The following is a 23342-nucleotide window of genomic DNA, read 5'->3' on the forward strand; positions in this document are numbered from 1 at the left end:
CATCACTCGGGGCAAAAGTAAAAAAATTCAAATCGTGTGATTTCGGCCACGGGCTGCAAACTTCGCACACGGTTGAATTTTTTTACTTTCGTCCCTTGTGATCCAAATAACCAATGTTTTATACAAACGATACAAACGAGAAACGAGGGATGTCTGATTTTTGGTAAAATATTTTTTGCGCCTGACGATCATAATTCGACGCTTTTCTTCACTCACTCTAATGATGAAATGTGCGTTTTTTTTGTACTGCTCACACCAAGATGGCCGCGTCCGAAAAAGCAACTTTTACGGCCGTTGATTGCGTCCGTAAAAGTAACTTTTTCAGACGCAAAAGATGATTCTTAGAATTTCAAAGTAATTTCAACGTTTATTCTCGCAAATTATAATACAGCGTACACAAAGTCAAGCATTTTGTTTACTTTTGGTAAATATTTATCGTGCAGTTGCTCAGTACTTTGATTTCCAGGTTACTGTTCCGTTTCGGTGACACAGGAATGTTCAAGCACGATGCAACCGTTTGCGACTGCGACTGAATTACTGTTACTGTATGATTCACTGAATCCAATTGGCCAGTAACCGAATTCCCAGCAGCAACGTCGACCGAATCCATTTGTCGAATCACCGAATTGAATGGAGCAATTGCATGTACCGAACTGACCGGAGGAACTGTAATATCCGAATTGACTGGTGGAACTGCAATCGCCGAATTCACTCGTGCACCGTCGACATAATGTTCCACGCAGCATTGAATACGTTGACCATGCAGTGGACGATTTTAACGCTCCCAATTTCTTCGAAAAATACACTAAAAACGTTTTTTCATCGACCACAGACGGTGTGTTATTCGACAGACACCAGTCTTTAAAATTTTTGTACGCTTTTTCGTAAATTGGTGCTGATTTTTTAGGTAAAAGGTTCCGAATTACTATCTCAACCTCCATCTCAATATCGAAAAAGTCGTCTTCGGTCTCGGATCCGCTCATTTTGCTTTTTTTGCAACACTAAATTATTTTACGTAGCCTTGAGTCGACACTCAAAATTGAACTAGAATGTTCATGCGTCGCGTCGTTTACGATTATTTGGTTTCTGTGCAACATTGATTTTTACATGACGGCCATTTTTATTTCCGTAGAGTGATTTTCATTTTTATTCTGCACTTATGCTCTGCACTATGTCGTACAAAGGTAAAACTTTTTTCACAAAAGACTTTGTCTCTTTTCCCTAAATTACGTTGTGATAAACCGTTTATCATAAACGTAAGATTTCTCTCCGTGTATTACCATCCCAGTCATTGAATCCATTTACGAACCAGGTTTCATTTCGCTTTAAAAAACCATCTAACTCTCAACCTACACATTTCAACTTTCCGATTGCCTAAGGTCAGGTCAGGCTACTATTCAAAGCCTTGTTAATACGCGCTTTTTATATTTCAAATTTGAATTTTGATGGTGAAATTTTGCCGTTTTATATTAAAATTGATCGATCTACAATGATTCGTTGTATGCTGTACATCGATTTACATGCACATCGATTTAGTTGCACATCGATCACCACTAGTTTTAAGATGGATTTGTGTGCATGTTGTATACAACCAGCAGTATAACCTTGGCAGGTTGCAACAGTCGATAGTAAAAATGAAAATGTTTACGATTCAAGTGGACAAAACGTTTCAGCAAATTATAAAACTATTTTACCTGAGTGGAATATGGCAGCGTGACGAAGAATCTAATTTCCGTCAAACTGGCACGAAATTCTTTTACACTTTTTTCGGTGCTTTGTTCCCAATGTTTTTTGCATCTAATGCATTTCTATGTATCGATCGAAATGAATCCATTTTTTCAGTGCAGGAAACAATTATAGCTTCAGTAGTATACGTGAAATTTTTGTACCTTCTGTTCAAGAAACCAGAGACTCTCGCATTTTTATTCGATCAGACCGTTGTTCACTCAATTAAAAATCGTGAAGAATATGAGCGAATGAACAGAAAAATAGAAAATTTCATGCGATTTATACGTCTGTACTGTTGGGCTTTCTTCATCACTGCTCCTTTACTCATAGTAATGCCAATATTCTCCGACGACAAAGAATTGCCTATTTCCATCAGTTTATCGTGGAACGATTCAGAAATTGTTTATTGGTTGGCCTATTCGTTCATGTCATTGTCAACTATCTTGTACATCACAGCTAACTTAATTACGCCGCTCATTTGGTACATAATGCTGAATTACTGCATTGAATACGAGTTGTTGGGAAATAAATTGAGGAAATTGGGAGTTGGAAAGAAGATTGTCGGAATAGTCACTAAACAGAAAAACTTGAGAATGTCACAACGAAGTATGTTCGTTGAAGATTTGATTGTTTTGATAAAATCTCATCGCAACTTGATCGAGTACGACCTTTTGTAATTTCAAATAGATTTCCAATTAAACTGTTGATTCCATTCCGAAACAGAAGAATCGATCGATTCATATCTTGTTTCTCGACATTGTTTTTGGGTCAAATCACCACCAGCAGCATCTGTATTTGTACTTCAATTTACAACTTGGCTTTTGTAAGTACAGCCGAAATCCTGATAGTACTAAAACTGTTCAACTCGTAGCCTCATTTCAATTCAGGCATCGAAGGAAAATATCGCCCAGACAGAAATGTTTGTCATTATACTGTTCTATGGAATTTTTGATATTTTATTGGTTATGTACCTGGCAAACGACATCACAGCTGCAAGTGGCCGTCTATCTTACTGCTTGTTTGAGTCACATTGGATTGAACGAACTGAATCATGTAAAAAATATATTCTCATCACATGCGAAGTGTTGAAGCAGCCACAGCAGCTGGTCACTTTGATGTATCCAATGAACTTGGAAACATTCATGAGGGTGAGCGAAAAGCTTTGACTTTAAATTTAACTTTTTTTAATTAAAAAATTTCGTCATCATGAACAGATAATCAGTGGAGCGTACGGCATGCTCAACATCAAAATTAACTTTCAATGAAACTTGTGCAGATGATTGTTTAGACACACTATACAAAAGTTTATTTAGTATTAAACGTTTATCTCTAGCGTTTGTTTATTGAAGACTCGTGGACTAGTGTTTAGCAAACAAAAGTCTTGCTTTATAGTGAAGGTCCATATTAATACAAAAGGTCATTTTATTGTGCATTTGATGACAAAGGCGTGAAAATTGCACCATCGATAAAGATTGAAATTCTGAACATTTTTTGGCCCCCCTTCAAAGTTTTCGATGTAGAAAATCTAAAAAAAAAAATTTAGGAAAAAATTGCCATGCAAAAGGGTCAAAATTTTCGATGAAAATTCAACATGGTTGCTCCATGTGCGAAATTCGAAATATGGTTTGTATGGGAAAAAGTCTGGAATTTCGACAGAAAACAATAATAAAAAGAAAAAAAACTTTTCGAACAAAGTTTAAAAATCTGTTAACTTTAACCTTAAATTTAAAATTTCAATTTTTCGGAAAATCTGAAAATCTGTGGGAAGAACGGACAAGTTGGGAAATTTTTTTCCACTAAAAAAACTTTAAACCTTCAGCTTTCATTTGAGTCCCATTCCCATATTTGCCTATGTGGCCTCACAGAAATTCATCAAAGTTACCTCTTCGGTCAGGGTGGTCAGCGGAGCAGTTGGGGAGGAAATTTTGGGCACGGAATCCAAAAATTTTCAGAATTTCAATCTTTATCGATGGTGCAATTTTCACGCCTTTGTCATTAGAAGTGAACAAAAACATAGCTAACGCCGACCCGTACGAAACACCTATTCGTATCAAAAGCCTTTAATGTGAAACTCTTCATTTCTCTTACTTCATTTTCTTCTCTGCTGAAAAACTATTCTCCCGTTAAAATCACTTACATTATCCACTCTTTGCCTTGTTATCATATACAACTAAATTGCCGGAGGCAATATAGACAGCCCCGTACGAAGACAAATTTCATAAATTCCTATTTAAACAGCTATATACCGCTATATTTAACTATATTTCACTATAAATAAACATTTCACAGATAAATATATGCTATTATATAGCTCTATATGCCTGTATATAGCTCAATATAGCTGTATATAGGTATATATAGATGTCCGTATATGGAATCCCTGAAACCCCACACACATAACAAATTATTTCCATGTTAACAGAAACTCTCTAAGTATCATTTTTCCCAAGATATTTCTATTTTACTAAAATCCAATATGGCCGCCGGCAGCCATTTTGTTAGGAGACCGGAAATAGTACCGACGCTTTACATTCGTTAATACCTTTCAAACAAAAAAAAATTCATGAAATTCGGTCAAAATTTACTCGATATATTGTCAAAATACACCACGTTCACTGTACTTCCGAGTAGCCAGATAAGAGCTCACTCCAAGAGACCTAGTTCACGCTCCGGAGAACATAATTTCATAAAATTTTTTTCCCTGATTGGAACGGTCAATACCTATCTAATAAAGCTAAAACAGACGAAATATGTTCAAATGTGGCCGACCTACAAGCAAAAACTGCTTGCCGCCCTGTGCCTGTTCCACACCAAGGGGTCTAACTCACGAGTCGGTCATCCGATTTCCATAAACTTTTTTTTTGTCGATCGGTATTGTAAATACCTTTTATTTGACGTATCACTTACAAGTTTAACGTTTAAATGTCCGGAGATATCTTCGAAAAACCGTAAAGCACTTATTGGGCCACAGCTCGGGAGGGGTCGATCCAAAATCACTCATCTTCGAACTTAGCCTGTCTTTTGACATTACCAAACGGGAAAAAAAAGAATTTTCAAAATCGGATGCGTTTTACTCAAGTTATCGTGCAGACAGACAGACGGACAGACGGACAGACGGACAGACGGACAGACGGACAGACGCACGGACGGACAGACGGACAGACGGACATTTTTTTTTCCGCGGATTTGGCATCTCTAGACAACCACAATAGGTTTCCCCTTACTCAGGGAGTCCAATTCGACGTGTTACAAACGTATGCGTAAACCTATAAGACCCCAGTACTTCGTACGGGTCTAAAAATCAGTTTGGACCTCCAACTGCATACGAATTGCATACGAAAAAAGATAATAAACTTCATACAACGCTTGGGTTGACGGCAATTAAAAAAAAAGTTTTGTAATTTGCTAGAAACTAAACGAAAATTAAATGCCAATCTTTTAGCTACGAGGAGAGACTCTGAAACACCATCTCAATTTGATCTTGAATTTTCAGTATGTCTGCAATTCTATGTAGATCTTAGATCATACGTAGAGTATGTACTAGGGAGTCCATAGTCCATATATGTAATGTGAGCTTTAGACACTTATTTTGGATAGTCTAAAGTAAAAATTTAGTGTTTAGTGTTGTAGAAGCAACAAGCAAGCAAAATGTTTCCCAAAAAATGTGCATTGAAAATTGTGAAAATCGTCATTTTTAAACCGGCCGAGTCTTCTAGACGAACGAATATTTTGAATTATTAAAATTACTACCTCGACCGATTACAGTTCCAATAGATTTTCCTAGGTGTCCTGATTCTCAGTGCACCAGTTGAAATTGCAGAAAGTGGTACAGGGCTCTAAGCTAATTAATAATAAATAAGTCTGGCGTTCACGCAGAGCGACACACAATTTCTCATACGAAAAATTCCGAGGAAAAAATCACTGTACCATGATCTTGTACAACGCACTTTAAGCAAAAGTAATTATAGTGGTCAGCTGCAGAAAGTACCCAATTTTACATGAAAATATTTTTACAGTTGTGTAGAGTACTAGTCATGCTTGAAAGGCGTTGCTTGGTATGAAGTTGAGAGTCAAACTGAGCTAATGCTCGTACCATGACCATGGCCATCCCTTCGAAAAATTTATCACGCCATACAAGTTCGATTTTGGTGAGGTTCTTTTTCTTTGTATGAAAAAGGTATGTTCAGGCGTATCTAACAAAACAACGATCCACAATAGTATTTTGCTGGAACGGGGCAGGAAAAGTTGATTTTCCGTTTGATCATTATCGTTTTTCCAAACTCCTATCACGTTGCAAATATTGGTCCAATTGAAAAACTAATTACTGTTCCGAACTTCTGAGGTCATGTGCTTTACGCTAACACTTTATTTGACTAAAATCCTCCGAAGAAAATTTAATAATTTTGCTCTTGATATTACTAACACTAGATCTGTTGTTGTAACGACATATATTCGCGACATAGCGAAGCGTTTTTCTATTGATAAGGTAAAAGAATAGTAGACGATAAAAAATGTCTGCCGTAGTAACGTTCCAGATGCTGTTCCAGCTGTACAGCATCAGAAGGAAGAAAAAAATCTACATTTTGGCACAACTTTTTTTTCTTTTTTTCTGTAGGCTTGCAGCACAAAAGTACTGGGTTCATTTATATGTGGAACGATAGTTTGTAAGGCCAGCTGCAACACCTGCGATGCTCAGTTCCGTGGATCGCCGATGCTGCAATGAAGGCGGACTCTCCGAACTTTAGCTTTTTTTTAGGCATAACTCTCGTGGATCTACTCGCACCAAGCAGTGCGTATACTCTACCTGTCGGCCTTTCCAAGACCGACATTCGTACAACATTACAATATTTTAAAATAAGTTTTTCGTGAGCTATTGCCGAAAAACTGTTTTCGATACTTTTCAATACTTTTCACTCAAATAAATTTCTTTTCGAAAAAGTGAAAGATACGTGTTTGCTAGAATTGAAAGACTCATTAAAATCGGAGACAGCTTGTTCCACAATCGCCTGAAGTCTTGGCGATATGACTCTTAAGCAAGTACGATATAGGCTACATTTAGTCTCATTATTTCAATAATTTTTTATGTACGGATTGTGTTTTTTTTTCTTTTAACTTTTAAATTTTTTTTTCTAATCAATGATTGTAGATTTTTTCTATTGTTTGTTTTTTGTAATAGACTGAATTGTTATTGGGCTCTGGCCTGTTATTTGGTCTTTAAACGAAAATAAATAAAATAAATAAACATAATGTCGCTTAGAATTAATGGTACGGTGTAGTTCGAATAATCACAAATATTTAAAAATTCTAATTTAACAAATTTTCGAACTTTAATCAAACTTCTGATAAAATTTACTTTGTGTCATTTTCGTTGCACGTCTTCAGCTTCAATTATTTACGAAACCATTAACTGTTCCGAGTCAATTTAATCTCTAATTATTCAATAGAATGATCAAACGATAAAACAGTTCAAATGCAACGTTTAAGCAAATTCAATTATCTAAGTAATTGTCCAGTGTAGCTATTCCACCTTTTAATGCTATTCAATTATTCAAAGAGATCCAATTGGAACGTAATTTTCGTTCGTCACGTTAATGCACATTTTCTTTGGGAAATTTTCGCGTAGTTGCAGGTGAAACTTATTAAGTGGTGATTAAGTTTTGTACACTCTGTAACGTAAGGAAGTAAAGGAATCGAAGTTTAATCTAGAGCATGTTAAATAATCAAAATCATAAATTTCAGCATGTTCCAACTGAAAGTACTCTTCCATTTCGAAAATTGTTGAATAATTTTATTATTTCAGCGTAAATAGGTTATGCCAAGTTGCTTTAACTAATTATGGTGTTTCAAAGCCTATCCTACTTATCTCACTGAGCACAAAAATAAATTATTTATTTCGGCGGAAGTGCACACACATTCAAATAAATGCATTTCCGCCGAAAAAAGACATTTTCAAATTAACGACAACTTTACAGGGATTAGAGATTATCAGAAAATTTGTGATTAAATAGAAAATCTTTGCTTAAGGATTTATAAAATGCAAAATCTTTTCTAGTTAACTAGTTTATACGAGAAAAACGAAGAAAAATTTGCAAACCTGTTGTAAACTCTCTTTTTTCGAGGGTTTTCCATGTAATGGTTTTAGGAATGTACTAGCCTCTAACCCGCACAGTACACAGTTTTTAGAGTTCGAGTTCACTTTACATTGTTACATATCAAGGGTTTCTTTTAGCGAGTGTACTATATAGTGTTATAAAAGAGTAGAAATTTTGACGTATCACCCATCGAGCTCAGTTAAATTAATTGTTTTTTCCCAAGGTTCTGACAGAACAGATTAAGACAACAACGGAGGCGGGTGACGCCCAATTTTATAAACGCACTCATTGCAGATAGTGTGAGAAATCAACTTAAAAAAAATATTTTTTTGGTTCCCATTGTTTTTCGCTCTTTTAACGTTGTATAGACCAAAGTTCTGAAAGAACAGGTTAAGACAACCACGAAGGCGGGTGACACCAAATTTTATAAAAAGATAGTGTGAGAAATCAACTTGAAGAAAATATTTTTCTCGAAAATTCAGAATTTTGTTTTTGTTGAGTTCCATTTTGCATATAAACTTCGCAGCCGTTGACGCAATTGTGTGTCACCGCCTTCGTGATCAACTCAGAGTTGTCTTAACCTGTTCTTTCAGAACCTTGGTATAGACCACACGAGCTTGAATTATGACAATGTCTTATAGACTGTTTAAATCGAGAGGAAGACCAGTTTTTTAGTTGAGATCTCTTTGGGTCAGTTTGCGCTGGAGGTGTAGCTGTCGAAATGAAACAAAAGAATGCTGTAAACATTCCGTTGTCGATTTCAATTTTCTTTTGTTTTGATTTGACAAATAGGTTTGTTCCAAATAGCTGTAAACACGAACTTTGACAACCCGAACCACGATGATTTGATCCATAGCAACATCGCCTACGTGATGTTTCATACAAATATGGCAACGTCGCCTACGAGATTTACACACAAATATTTTTGAGGTTATGGTTCTATGGATCGACAATTCATACAGCCTTGGAACAAACCTATATAGGTTTGTTCCAAGGCCATATGAACTGTCAAATTTCACCCACAGAACCATAATCTCAATAATATTTCTGTGTAAATCGCGTAGACGACATTGCTCGATTTGTATGAAATATCACGTGAGCGACGTTGCTGTGGATGAAATTGTCGTTGTTCGGGTTGTCAATGTTCGTGTTTACAGTTACTTGGAACAAACCTATACCTCCAGCAAGTTTTAACTGTTCCGTTTACCACTACACTCATGCAATACTACTACCGCTGCAGTGCGCTCTTTAAACAGTCTATTATCATCTTTTTCGTAGAAGATTTTTTCTTAAACAGTGTTGCTGAAAATGATGTGAACTGTATTGAATTAACCGATTTGTTCAGACGAATTCAAAACCAATCAAAGACACAGTCAACACTTAGTGCATCTACGGCGAGATTCGGTCCATAAATGTACACAACGAAGCTATATGATGGGGATGACCATTTGCCATCAAGTAGAACATCAAAGTCTTGGAGGTTGTGCAAACTCCCTCATACTCTTAGTATTATACTGAAATTATGTGTACGTTTAAGATATGAGTCGGCCGTTGTATATGTTGGTTTATGTTCGGAAATACACCATACTGCTTCAAACCGGCCATACCTAGTCATCTACTTTCATTAGATTAATAGTTTGTGCATGTGCACTTGTACATGTACAACGATTTATAAGCACATCGATCACCACTAGTTTTATAATGGATACTAGTGCATATATTTAACCAGTTCCAGTTTGGTAGTCGGTTCTAACGGACGACAATAAAATTCTAAGAAAATGTTTACGATTCCGGCTGACGAAACATATCAACGAATTATAAAAATATTTTACCATCTTGGAATTTGGCAATTGGACGATGAATCCGAATACCGCAGAATCGGCAAGAGATTATTCTACACTTTTTTCGGTGCTTTGTTACCAATTTTTTTTGGAGCTAATGCTCATCTTTGTAACGATCGAAATGAATCTATCTTTTCTGCAGAGGCGGCCATTATAAACTCGGTTATATACATGAAATTTTTGTATCTTCTGTTCAAGAAACCGGAAATCCTCGCTTTTTTATACGATCAGACCGTTGTTCACTCAATTGAAAATCGTGACGAATATGAGCAAGCAAGCAAAAAGATAGACAAATTTATAAGCTTCGTACGTCCATATTGTTCGGCCTTCTTTATAACTGCTCCTTTGCTCATTGTTTCTAAGCTACCAATATTCTCCTCCGATGGAGGTTTGCCGGTTTTTATCAGTTTATCTTGGAACGATTCAGAAATCGTTTTTTGGTTGGCGTACTTGTTTGTGTCATTGTCAACGCTCTTGTACGTCGTAGCTTATTTATTTACGCCCCTAATTTGGTACATGATGCTTAATTACTCTATTGAGTACGAATTGTTGGGAAATAAATTGAGAAAATTAGGAGTGGGAAAGAAAACTGCTGTGAAACAGAACGATTTACGACTGTCTCAACGAAGCAGGTTTGCTGAAGACTTAATTGTTTTGGTCAAAGCAAACCGCACGTTAACCGAGTATTACTTGTCGCACATTCGAAAGTCAATTTCAATTAATTTTTACTATTAAAAAAAAAACAGAACAATCGAACGATTCAGATCCTGTTTCTCACCATTATTTTTGGGACAAATCACAACCAGTGGCATTGCTATCTGTGCCTCAATTTACAACTTAGCCTTCGTGAGTACCACTGAAGTACCGGAAGTGATGATATTGTTCATAGTCTCGACTCAATTTAGGCTTCGAATCAAGACATTGTGCAAACAGAATTTCATGTTGTTGTACTGCTGTGTGTAACTTTTGATATTTTTTTGGATATGTATCTGGCAAACGACATTACCGTTGCAAGTGATCGACTATCTTACTGCTTATTTGAGTCAAATTGGATTGACCAGACAGAATCGTGTAAGAAACATGTTCTCTGTTTTGTTTTGTTTATTCGCCGTGGGTGCAAAATGGTTGGATTTTTTTATCGGTTGGAGTCGGCGTTACGTGTAATTCAAAAGATTTGTTGTTTTTCTATGTTAAATCGCTATATTTCGATCCGCGTTTGGATCATCATCAGGCTTTCTTCTATACAATAATATCACATTTACGTCGGTTGAGCTATGCTCTTCATGCGCTTTTGGTTTAAATTTAAAAAACTAACTGGACTTGGATTACAATTAAATAAATAAATTAGGATAAATAGATAAATTTCAGCTGAAACAGCTGGAACAGCTGAAATGACTCCGATAAACAAGTGTTTTGAAAATCCTGTGATAAGCTCATAGAGCAATGTTTAAGCTAATTTATCTATTTATCCTAATTTATTTATTTAATTGTAATCCAAGTCCAGTTAGTTTTTTAAATTTAAACCAAAAGCGCATGAAGAGCATAGCTCAACCGACGTAAATGTGATATTATTGTATAGAAGAAAGCCTGATGATGATCCAAACGCGGATCGAAATATAGCGATTTAACATAGAAAAACAACAAATCTTTTGAATTACACGTAACGCCGACTCCAACCGATAAAAAAATCCAACCAGAAACATGTTCTCATCATGGGCGAAGTGTTGAAGGAACCGCAAAAACTGGTCGTCTTGATATATCCTATGAACTTGGAAACTTTTCTGACGGTCAGTGAAAGTCTTTGAATTTGATTTTGGATTCTAAATAAATTGCTTTATGGCGAACAGATAATCAATGGTGCGTACAGCATGTTCAACATCTTAAAAAGCTTTCAGTAGAACCAACGGAGATGGTAGCAAATTAATAAGATACCGTACGAGGCCGTATACTTCGCAATATACACCTATTACCTACACTACAAATGTTAGTTGAAGAAAATTTGGTTCAAAATATATTATTATTCATTCATTTGCTTAGTTTAGAATTTTTCATATGTCGGTGCCGAAAACGGTGACAGTTTCGCATTGTGTGCTTTGTATTAGTTTGTTTGCGCAAATGACGTTTAAATTATAAGTCAACTTATATGTTGGAAATTATAAGTAACCTTGTAACATTGCAAAGCAATGTGCGTAACATTTTTATTAAAAAATCTTGAGAGGGATTCTTTTGAAAAATGACCTGCCGAAATCGGACGCATTTTGAAGTGGACTTTTTGATAGTAATTAGACAAGTTTTCTCGCTAGCCATACAAAAATTGAAGAATTTTCAAAAAAATATTTTTGGCCTCTAGGGACCAATACCTGTTTAAGTACATATCGAAAAGTCCACTTCAAAATGCGTCCAATTTCGGCAGGTCGTTTTTGCTACATTATCGCTAACGCTCGTTCGTGTTATGTACAGCAGAGTAACGTTTTCGTTAAACCTCCTAATACATAATTGAGGACGCCAGCTTTTTTATTAATTATAATTATTATCGCATACGGTGTGTGTGTATTGTCCGCTATATACACGACGTACATAAGAGTAAACAAATTTACCCTAGAGTGCTAAAGATTTTGCAAGCAAAATGTTTTCACTAGAAAAAGAGATGTATGTCTTCTGCGATAAAATACCTCACAGATATAAGGCTGTATATAAGAGACTCGTACTAATACTTACACGTCTCTTATATACTTATATAGCCTTTAGAGGTGTGCGCCGGTCACTTTTCCTTTGATCGGCGTAACCGTCGGCGTTTGTACTAAATAACTACCTAGAGCAATGAGCTCTTCAGAGGAAATTAGGTAATAGACCAAAGAATCAGATTCCTCAGTTTAAATAAGTCGGCGTGAAGAAAATTTGAGGGCTATAGCAATTACGCCGACAATTTTTAAGCGTTTCCGTAAAAAGTCAAAAAATTGTCGGCGTAATCGCTATAGCCCTTAAATTTTCTTCACGCCGACTTATTTAAACTGAGGAATCTGATTGTTTGGTCTATTACCTATTTTCCTCTTAAGAGCTCATCGCTCTGGGTAGCCATCTAGACTCAACGCCGACGGTTACGCGGATCGAAGGAAAAGTTACCGGCGCACACCTCTAATAGCCTTATAGCAGTAATGTACTATTATCTGTCTAGAACGATAATCTCGAGCTATCTCTCTAGGGAGTTTTTACTTATCTCGATATATCTGTTCTCGACAGCCTACACGCCAAAACAACAGTCTGGCAATAGGTACATAATAGTACATTACTGCTATAAGGCTGCGCTTGTGCGAGTATTAGTATGAGTCTCTTACTTACAGCCTTATGTAATTTTGCTTGCTAAAACGTTAGTACTCTGGGGTAAATTTGTAATTTGCATATATGGTACAATCCACATACACCGAATGCGATAAAACAATTTTCTAAAATCTGGCCTTGAAAAAACATTAACATAATAAGTAGAGAATTTACCTTTACATACCTCAGCTGCAGCCTAAATAAGTAACAATGTTGAATAATTAATTTGGCAACATAACGTACCCATCATGATGGTACTATGGGGCCATTCACAAAGTACATACATCCGCGAAAAATCGAAAATTTCAGAGCCCCCAATCCTGTGTATGTTCACAGAATCAAATCAAATTAAAATTGTTGGCCCGAGAGGGATTACATCCAGTAAGTAATCTTTCTGGGATAACATTGTAATCCTCAGCTAGAGTTTAGGTATACTCTACTCTTCCGTGGATTTTCGGGATTAACATGAAAAAATGACTTCACGTCAACCGTTTGCTCATTTTGAATCATTTGAATTGACCGATTATTTCACTAAAAATTAAAAACACACCCAATCGTATCCAGAATAAATTTGTAGGGATCATTGATTTTTTACCTCACATAACACACGATCTACGTTTTTGTTTCATTATAAAACCGATTTATTTGCAAGATTTCAAATCTCGGGTTATTTTTCTCCGTAACAACGGCTCAAAATAAACTACAACAATATTAAGAACGCAATAGATCAGTGTGAAGATTCTCGGCTGGTGTGCTGGAGGTCGCGAGTTCAAATCTCGTCAGGTTAGGTAATAAAAAAATTTCAGAATTCTGATTTTAAAAGGTCTGTTCCAAGGCCATACGAATTGCCAAATTACTGTCAAATTTCATCCATAGAGACATAACCTCAATAATATTTATATGAAAACCGATCTCTATGGATGAAATCGGGTTCGTTCGGCCAGTCAAAATTCGTGTTTACAGTTACATCTGAAAAATGGTTGGACTTTGATTTTTCGCTCCCCCCCAAAGAGAGTATGTTACTTGTGAATGGCACCTATGACTGCGGTTGATCTATGTATTATTTATTCTAATTTACCAATAGAAGTTGAATTTATTGGTGTTGCACTAAAAGGAAACGAATGAGCGCTTTCAATATTCCATCAACCGTTTACTACTGAATACACGACGTTTATAAATTCAAGGATGTATTCCATCCGAGTTCATAAAGTAATCGATCAAATGGTTTCTTTCTATCATCGTATCGGTTATTGGCATGGAGGAGACAGGCCAACAGCCAGTCGACTTAGATTGAAGTCATTCTATTATATCTATCACCTGTTTTTTGTCAGTTCATTGTTGATTGGATCAATTACAGGAGAAACCGTAGACGATAGTATTTTTCTAGCGGAAGCAACAATTATTTCCACAGTTCTGAATATTAAAGTGTGGATGTTGCTTTGGAAACAGAAGCAAATTATGGCGTTGCTTAATCGAATTTGCGTTTTCTCAATTCAAAATGACAAAGAATTCGCATTTTGCAATGTCAAAGTGGAAAAATTCGTCAAATTTGTGATTGTGTTCATATGTGCTACCATCGCTGGTGCAGTGGGATGTTCAGGTTTCCCATTTTTTGGAAAAGAAAGGTTACTTATTGTAGACATTGCGTTTCCATTGGATTGGAAAAAAAGTGAAATTGGGTTTTGGATGGCGCACAGTTTCTTTGTCATCGGTGCGCTTATCACACTCCCTGCAATATTATTTTCCATTCTTATTTGGTATTTATTGCTGCATTGTGCCATAAGATATAAAGTTGTAGGAATGGAAATTTGTAATATGGGACGAATCACAGGTAAGGCAAAAATGACGGAAAAAGAAAACCAGGCCATTTTTTATCAAGACTTAGTGGCGTCGATCGAAGCTCACCTAGATTTGAGGAGGTGTGTTGATGTGCACCAGATATTATCTGTCGGTTGTTGAAATTTTTTTCATTTTTTAAAGATTGATCGACGAACTGGAATCATTTTTGTCAAAACTTTTTTTATTGCAATTCGCCACCAGTGGCCTCTGTATTTGCGGTTCCATTTATTGCTTGGCATTCGTATGATCAACACCAATCCGAACAACCTTGAAGTCATTAAAATTTTCGAATAATTTCCAGGATATAAGTAACAACTCTCTGGAACGTATAGTTCACGTCTATACGCTTTTTTACAACACTGCTGAATTGTTTATGATAACGTACTTCGGGAATGAGATTACCTTGTCAAGCAGTTGCCTCACATACAGTTTGTTTGAATCGGAATGGATCGGGCAACCGCATTCAACCAAGACTTGCATAATCATTTTTGGTGAATATTTGAAGCGATCGGAAGTGATGTTAATCGGCAAATTGTATCCGTTGACTTTGGAAACATTTACTAGGGTAGGCACTGCTCTTTTGGACTGTCGGTTTAGTCAATGTAGCATTTTTATTGCAGATTTTGAAATCGTCTTACAGCTTGTTCAACATTTCAAAAAATTTCAAAGAATAAAAATGCCCTTGCTCTGACTAAAGAGATCACGTTGTCCAGCAATCATTAATACACAGCCATAGTGCACATAGTGCACATTAGTATTCACCATAGATTATTTTATCAAACACCCAAATAGGACACACCTGTCGGAATGAAGTTTTGAGCTCATAAATTATCGTTTTATTTATTACTAAACGAGAGATGTTGGACCTAACTATAACGTGTTAAGTGAAATTATTAAACTGCTTATTCTTTGTCGGTTTAAAATAAAAGATGCTCGCTTCTTGACAGCGGATTTAACTGTGTTTTATTCAATCAAACGTCAGAGTATCATGCCCGCACGTTAGTAAGCTTCCGACTGGCGCTGGAGAACCAAACAATGAAGCTTCATCTGAATTAAACAACGGCGAAAATCAGAATGAACATTCGGCATCGGCAAGTGGAATTGAAATCGACATGACGCTGATCTTCTTCATGCTCACATGGACCACAACTCACGACGTTCGTTGAAAAAGCGAGGTCTTCCTAATGTCACGCAACAACGTGTAAAACGCACACGATATCAAAAATAAAATTGAAAAGCAAAAACTTGTGTTTTGGAAAATTGCAACATCTATCAGAATCATTATTTCCATAATTTTCAACTCAAGATTTTAGAGATTTCCAAATGGGTCGTAAATAGTCACGCCAGAATGGGTCATTTTCTGTTATACCTCAAGATCTGAGGTTTTGATTGACTGTGAGGTATAACCGAAAATGACCTATTTTGGGGTGACTATGAAAGATCAACTCGAAAACTGACAAATGGTCAGAAATTGTTCCATAGAAAGTACTAGTCCATTAAGTTTCACAAATTTCATGAACTTTCACAAATTTCTTGAATTTTCACAAATTTTCGTGAATTTTCTAGAATTTTAAACTTTGCGCCGTAATTTTTCTATCATTCTGCAGATTGTTGATTTTTCAGTCATTTTTCACAAGCTTTTCTTCTCGCCTTAACATATAAAACAATTACTTCAATAAAATGTCATATTTTTCAAGTGAAGTACCTGAAATTAACTGAGAAACTTCAATTAAAAAATTTTCGTTCCTGAACCTTACAAATAAAATAACCGTCGATAAGTGTCAATTTATTGGGAATAATTGAAGTCAGATAAAGTTTGTTGGTAAAATTGTATGGTAAAAATAATAAATAGTTTCCAATTACAAAAAATAAAATTTAAAATAATTGCTTTATACTGTCATTAAATTCAATTGTATAGGGTTCATTTTAAAGTTTCCACATTTGGATTTTTGAATGTTTTTTTTTTCTCTGAATTTAAGATATTTGAAAACGGTGATGTTGTTACAAAAAATATGTAAAGTTCAGTTTCCGCGGAACAAAAAAAGGTACAGTCGGAGAAATGTACATTTCGGGATTTTTAGATATAATCTAATCTCTAATTCCCCCCATTGCCATTTGAAATAACATGCAAAATGAGAAAATACTAAAAAACGATGATGTTTCTTAAAATCCCGAAATCTGTATTTCTCCGACTGTATTCCATACCAATTTTTTTGATAAATGCAAACAAACGAAAACTTTTTAAAACGTAAACTTCAAGGTAAATATAGCGTGGAGGTAATTGCCATATATAACCAAATGAGAAATGCGATGGCACAAAAGTTCGATACAAACGCCATCTACTTCCTTCGTTAAAAACAAAAAATGGATTAGAAACTCGGGCCATCTGTTGAGGGATAGCAAAAATATTTTGTAAAACAAGTAAATCACAGTTAATTATTAAAAAAAAGATGTCAGTGGCACAGAACTTATGTGCAACACCGCGGCTGAATGACATTACCTCCGCACTATGTTTACCTTGGTAAAATTAAATAAAACCATAGATTATTGATTTGAGCACTATATCACAGGACTCTTAATGATTGACGCTGTCAGCAAGTCGATCACTATACTGTCACTTCATCGAACCATATTTTCATGGACAATATGATCGAAAATTTAATTTCCGAACAAATGATTTTGATTTTTAAATTTCGTATCTCAAAAGACCAACTTGAAGGCAGTGACGATAACAATTTCATCCAAAATGTGTGTGATCTATTTTAGTCGTACTTTAATATGGAAATGCTAATTAAGTTCCAAACAAAAGTACATTTCGTACCTAGGACTAAAAGTCTTTTTTAGTGTGTGAGAGCCTAAGGCGAGGTCTGGAATCGAATACGCTAAAAAAGACTTTTAGTCCGTGGTACGAATAGTATTTTTCATATTGGACGGAGAAAAAGTGCGACAAAGTCGAAATTGCGAAAATTTACATGTGAAAGAATCGGGATATTCAGTAAAGATGTAAACAAAATGTCCGTCTTCATTTGGCAAATGACACTTCTCCATCGGGTTGTTTGGAACTCAATTGTGCAATTTTTGTAATAGTTCTTTGCAAGGTTCTGAAAGAACCAGGTTAAGACAACTCTGAGTTGATCACGAAGGCACAAATTGAGTTCAGCGGCTACGAAGTTTATATGAAAAAGGCAACGTAACAAAAACAAAATTCCGAATTTTTTCAAAAATACATTTTCTTCAAGTTGGTTTCACACACAATCTGTACTGAGTGCGTTTATTGATTTCGGTGTCACCCGCTTTTGTGGGTGTCTTAACCTGGTTCTTTCAAAACCTTGGTTTTTTGAGGATACTGCAAATTAAATTTTGTAAGAGTAAATGAAACAGCAAATAATAGTGCAGTTAATAGTGTTAAAGCAACCACAACCAAACCGGTCATCTTGATACATTTCCAATGAACCGAGAAACTTTTATGACAGTCGATAAACCGCGACATAGAGCAACTTTCTTTCTTTTTTTGGGTAAAATTGTGGATCTATTTAACAGAACAGAGTCTCTAACACAAGGGCGCTTTTCATGGCCTGTTATTTTTTGTTACTAATTTCACGTTCAGGTTTGATCTAAATTTAATATCTTATGACGGAAAGGTATGACGTCGATACGCAGACGCTAAACTCAACTCAATTAAATTTAGTAATTGCTTAGCATTCTACAGTTTTAATTGTTCCACATCGTTGTACATGCGTCAAAGAAGCGTAAAGAATGTCGTTTCACTCACACGTACGTGTGGAATTGAAGAAACGTAAAGACAAACGTTACTTCTATGTGGTGGAATACCGAATACGTGTGGAACAAATAAAACGAAAGAAACAAACGAAGCCCACCAAAATTACATTCTTATGATGAGATCAGTTTAGTATATAATGAAGGTCGTTATACATTGATTATGTAATGTACATCGATCAATGCTTTTTAGTTTTAAAATGTATTCAAGAGCAGCCAATACAATCAGTTTCAATTTGTCAGAGGTGTGAGACGGTCGACAATGAAATTGTTAGAAAATGTTTACGATTCAAGTGGACAAAACATACCAGCAAATTATGAAACTATTTTGCCGAATGGGAATATGGCAAAGTGACGATGAGTCGCATTTCCGTAGAATCGGCAAGAAATTATCCTACACCTTTTTCAGTGCTTTGTTCCCGATATTCTTTGCATCAAATGCATTTCTATGTACCGATCGAAGTGAATCCATTCTTTCAGTGCTGGTTGCAATTATAACGTCGGTTATATACGTGAAATTTTTGTACCTTCTGTACAAGAAACCAGAAATCCTCGCATTCTTATCTGATCAGACGGTTGTTCATTCAATTGAAAATCATGAAGAATATGACCGAATGAACGAAAAGATAAAAAAATTTATTGGATTCGTACGTCCATATTGTGTGGCAGTATTTGCAACTGTTCCTTTGCTCCTTGTTTGGAAGTTGCCAATGTTCTCCGCCGACAAAACTTTGCCTTATTTTATCAGTTTTTCGTGGAACGATTCAGAAATCATCTATTGGTTGGCGTATATGTTCTTGTCACTGCAAACTCCCTTGTACGTCATAGCGAACTTATTTACACCACTAGTTTGGTACATCATGCTGAATTATTCCATCGAGTACGAATTGCTGGGAAATAAATTCAGAAAATTAGGAATGGGAAAGAAAACTGACGGGACAAGATCCAAGAACCAGAAGAACTTGATAGTTTCGCAACGAAGTATGTTTGATGAGGACTTAATTGTTCTAATAAAAGCTCACCGTAAATTGGCAGAGTACGATATTCAACATTCGAAAATCGATTTCCAATTAAACTGTGAATTTCATCCGAGAACAGAACAATTGAACGATGCAGGTCCTGTTTCTCAGCATTATTTTTGGGTCAAATCACCACCAGCAGCATTTGTATTTGTGCTTCAGCCTATTGCTTAGCCTTTGTGAGTTAATCCTGGAATAGCGACAGTTATCAAAATGTTCTCTCATCTCAATTTAGGCTTCGACGGAGAATATTCTTCAAACAGAAATGTATGCTAGCATGTTGCTGTATGGAATTTTTGACATTTTTTTGGTTACATACCTGGCAAACGAAATTACCGTTGCGAGCAACCGATTATCTTACTGCTTATTTGAGTCAAATTGGGTCGAGCGAGCTGAATCAGGCAAAAAATACTTTCTCATCATGGGTGAAGTGTTAAAACAGCCGCAACAACTAGTGATCTTGATATATCCAATGAACTTAGGAACTTTTATGAAGGTATTAGCTATTTTGCTGACTAGTTGGTAAATGGGGTTGTTTTGCGCACTGGATGTGAGTTTCGGCAACACATTGTGTGTGCAAAACCCCAATTTACTAGCGTGTTAGCATCAAAATTTTATCTACTGTTAGTGAAAGTATTCATAAATTTTATGCAAAGCCACATCAACCTGTAACTAACACACAGAATCCTACTGCACATGATCGTAATATGATTCTGTCAAATACGTGCGCTAATAGGTTTGTTCCAAGCAACTGTAAGCACAAATTTTGATTAGCCGAACGAACACGATTTCATCCACAGAGATCGGTTTTCATACAAATATTGATGAGACATTCTATGTATGAAATTTGACAGTAATTTGACAATTCATATGGCCTTGGAACAGACCCATATTTATATATTTATTGTACGCATTAGCCATATAACTAAATATAAATGTTTGCGCACAGCAATTTTCGCATGTTAATAGAATATATTTGCTAACTAGATTTAGATTGATGCTGAAGATTATGAATAGTTTCAATTCACTGCAAGTTTCAACTTTCAACTTTTGACGAAAATTAATTTCATTGAGAACAGACAATCAATGGTGCATACAGCATGTTCAACATCATAAAAAACTTCAAGTGAAACCGGTGAAAATTTGAATTTCGGATGCTAACAACCACCACAGAGGGAGCCAATACATCTCTATACTTAATGTATTAGCTTTGAAAGCGCTGTGGGTCGTGTGGAACCCGACGTATACATAACAAAAGTATATCACACATGTCACTCTAATTTCTACACAATGTATAAGTTAAAAAACACAAAAAATTAACGGAATTTTCATATTGCTGCACACAGCACTAAATATTTTCATTTAGAGAAACGATTTTCGAAGCAATTTATACCAAAAATTATACCAAATTAGGGATATTGCAATTTTCAGATTTAAAAGTTGACGTATATACATACAATAGTTATAGTTTCATAACTTCGACGATTTATTTTAAGCAATTTCGAGAGTTACAAGCGAAAGTGCCTAAAGTCAATCGTTTAAGGCAGATTCGTAGGTAATCTTACGTATCTGTTGTGGACGGTATATTTTAGGCAATTTCGCGAAAGTGCCTAAAACAACCATCCACAACAGATACGTATACTACTTTTCATGCAAAGTAAAGTGCCGAAATTACGAGAAAAGTTCTAAAATTCCCTCACTTTCGACCCCGAAGCATGAAAACTTTATAACACATTACATCGGTATATTTACGTTACTGTTTGGCCCATATGTCAAACATCAGTACAATGATGAACCATATAGATTTGTCCCAAGGCTATTATTTAAAATTGTTGTATTGCTTGGCCAGGGAGTTGTGGGAAATTGACAAAGTTGCTTGAAAAGGCAAATAATTTTCTTTTAATGAAATTCAGATTTACATTGTCGCACTAAAACGACTGCTAAAACGGTGAAAATTTCATAAATTTGGACTTTTGAAAAATTTATCTCAAATTCACGCCGTAATTGTGCCTAAAATTTGAACTTTAAGGGAACGATTCGATGAAAAAGTGAACCGGAAAATACATTTCAACGCTTCATTGCCATTGTATGAAAATTACTCTACGTTAGAAAGACCTCCGCACTTTCCATTTTGAATTTCGACCGCACTTACGGCGTGAATTAAGGCAATGAAAGTAAATAGATAGGTATGGCCAAACGTTCAAATTTGTTCTAGCCGGAGCACATATGGATTTGCATGGCGCCACCTCAAACGAACTCATTTGTAGTGAAAATTTCCACTAGAAATGAGTTCGTTTGAGGTGGCGCCATGCAAATCCGTATGTGCTCCGACTTGTATGGACTGGCCATACCTACTTATCTACTTTCATTGAATTAAGGTGCGAGCGCACTTAAAAAGTGTTCCGTTTTACGTCCGTTTTCACTCCGTTTTGCCTTCGTTTAGAAAAATAAAATTGAACTCGATTCAATTTTCTCTCCGTTTACTTGACAGTTCGAACTTTCGAAGTTTCTTTTTAGACCCGTACGAAGTACTGGGGTCTTATAGGTTTACGCATACGTTTGTAACACGTCGAATTGGACTCCCTGAGTAAGGGGAAACCTATTGTGGTTGTCTAGAGATGCCAAATCCGCGAGAAAAAAAAATGTCCGTCTGTCCGTCTGTCCGTCTGTCTGTCTGCACGATAACTTGAGTAAGACGCATCCGATTTTGAAAATTCTTTTTTTTCCCGTTTGGTAATGTCAAAAGACAGGCTAAGTTCGAAGATGAGTGATTTTGGATCGACCCCTCCCGAGCTGTGGCCCAATAAGTGCTTTACGGTTTTTCGAAGATATCTCCGGACATTTAAACGTTAAACTTGTAAGTGATACGTCAAATAAAAGGTATTTACAATACCGATCGACAAAAAAAAGTTTATGGAAATCGGATGACCAACTCGTGAGTTAGACCCCTTGGTGTGGAACAGGCACAGGGCGGCAAGCAGTTTTTGCTTGTAGGTCGGCCACATTTGAACATATTTCGTTCGTTTTAGCTTTATTAGATAGGTATTGACCGTACCAATCAGGGAAAAAAAAGTTTATGAAATTATGTTCTACGGAGCGTGAGCTAGGTCTCTTGGAGTGAGCTCTTATCTGGCTACTCGGCCGTACAGTGAACGTGGAGTATTTTGTCAATATCTCGAGTAAATTTTGACCGAATTTCATGAATTTTTTTTTGTTTGAAAGGTATTAACGAATGTAAAGCGTCGGTACTATTTCCGGTCTCCTAACAAAATGGCTGCCGGCGGCCATATTGGATTTTAGTAAAATAGAAATATCTTGGGAAAAATGATACTTAGAGAGTTTCTGTTAACATGGAAATAATTTGTTATGTGTGTGGGGTTTCAGGGATTCCATATACGGACATCTATATATACCTATATACAGCTATATTGAGCTATATACAGGCATATAGAGCTATATAATAGCATATATTTATCTGTGAAATGTTTATTTATAGTGAAATATAGTTAAATATAGCGGTATATAGCTGTTTAAATAGGAATTTATGAAATTTGTCTTCGTACGGGGCTGTCTATATTGCCTCCGGCAATTTAGTTGTATATGATAACAAGGCAAAGAGTGGATAATGTAAGTGATTTTAAAGGGAGAATAGTTTTTCAGCAGAGAAGAAAATGAAGTAAGAGAAATGAAGAGTTTCACATTAAATGCTTTTGATACGAATAGGTGTT

General features: G+C 35.9%; 4 protein-coding genes across 6 annotated transcripts in view; all 4 read left to right on the forward strand.

The window, feature by feature from the left end:
* LOC119075071 (putative odorant receptor 71a) overlaps positions 1-23342 on the forward strand; it is a 190260-nt gene that overhangs the window by 140647 nt on the left and 26271 nt on the right. The gene's annotated exons all lie outside the window — the stretch shown is intronic.
* The window catches only part of LOC119073159 (odorant receptor 30a-like), a 46866-nt gene continuing 25817 nt past the window's right edge, over positions 2294-23342 (forward strand). Inside the window, exons 1-5 of one of the 3 annotated variants that reach the window (XM_037178494.1) lie at positions 9495-10344; positions 10408-10507; positions 10567-10741; positions 11363-11448; positions 11509-11559. In XM_037178494.1, coding sequence (XP_037034389.1) covers positions 9599-10344; positions 10408-10507; positions 10567-10741; positions 11363-11448; positions 11509-11559 — 1158 coding nt within the window. In that variant the 5' untranslated portion in view covers positions 9495-9598. Of the gene's footprint in view, positions 2390-9494; positions 10345-10407; positions 10514-10566; positions 10742-11362; positions 11449-11508; positions 11560-23342 lie in introns of those variants that run through there. The other 2 variants (XR_005087020.1, XR_005087021.1) reach the window with 2 other exon arrangements.
* On the forward strand, positions 14165-15587 carry LOC119073060 (odorant receptor Or2-like). The gene is made up of 4 exons (XM_037178402.1): positions 14165-14898; positions 14960-15059; positions 15120-15383; positions 15439-15587. The coding sequence occupies exons 1-4, from the start codon at positions 14165-14167 to the stop codon at positions 15490-15492; spliced, it is 1152 nt and encodes a 383-aa protein (XP_037034297.1). The 3' UTR covers positions 15493-15587.
* On the forward strand, positions 18874-20744 carry LOC119072777 (odorant receptor 94a-like). The gene is made up of 4 exons (XM_037178103.1): positions 18874-19631; positions 19694-19793; positions 19850-20110; positions 20694-20744. Exons 1-4 carry the CDS (start codon positions 18874-18876, stop codon positions 20742-20744), a joined length of 1170 nt encoding a protein of 389 aa, XP_037033998.1.

This window comes from Bradysia coprophila, chromosome II, assembly GCF_014529535.1.
Source record: "Bradysia coprophila strain Holo2 chromosome II, BU_Bcop_v1, whole genome shotgun sequence".
NCBI classification, from domain to species: domain Eukaryota; kingdom Metazoa; phylum Arthropoda; class Insecta; order Diptera; family Sciaridae; genus Bradysia; species Bradysia coprophila.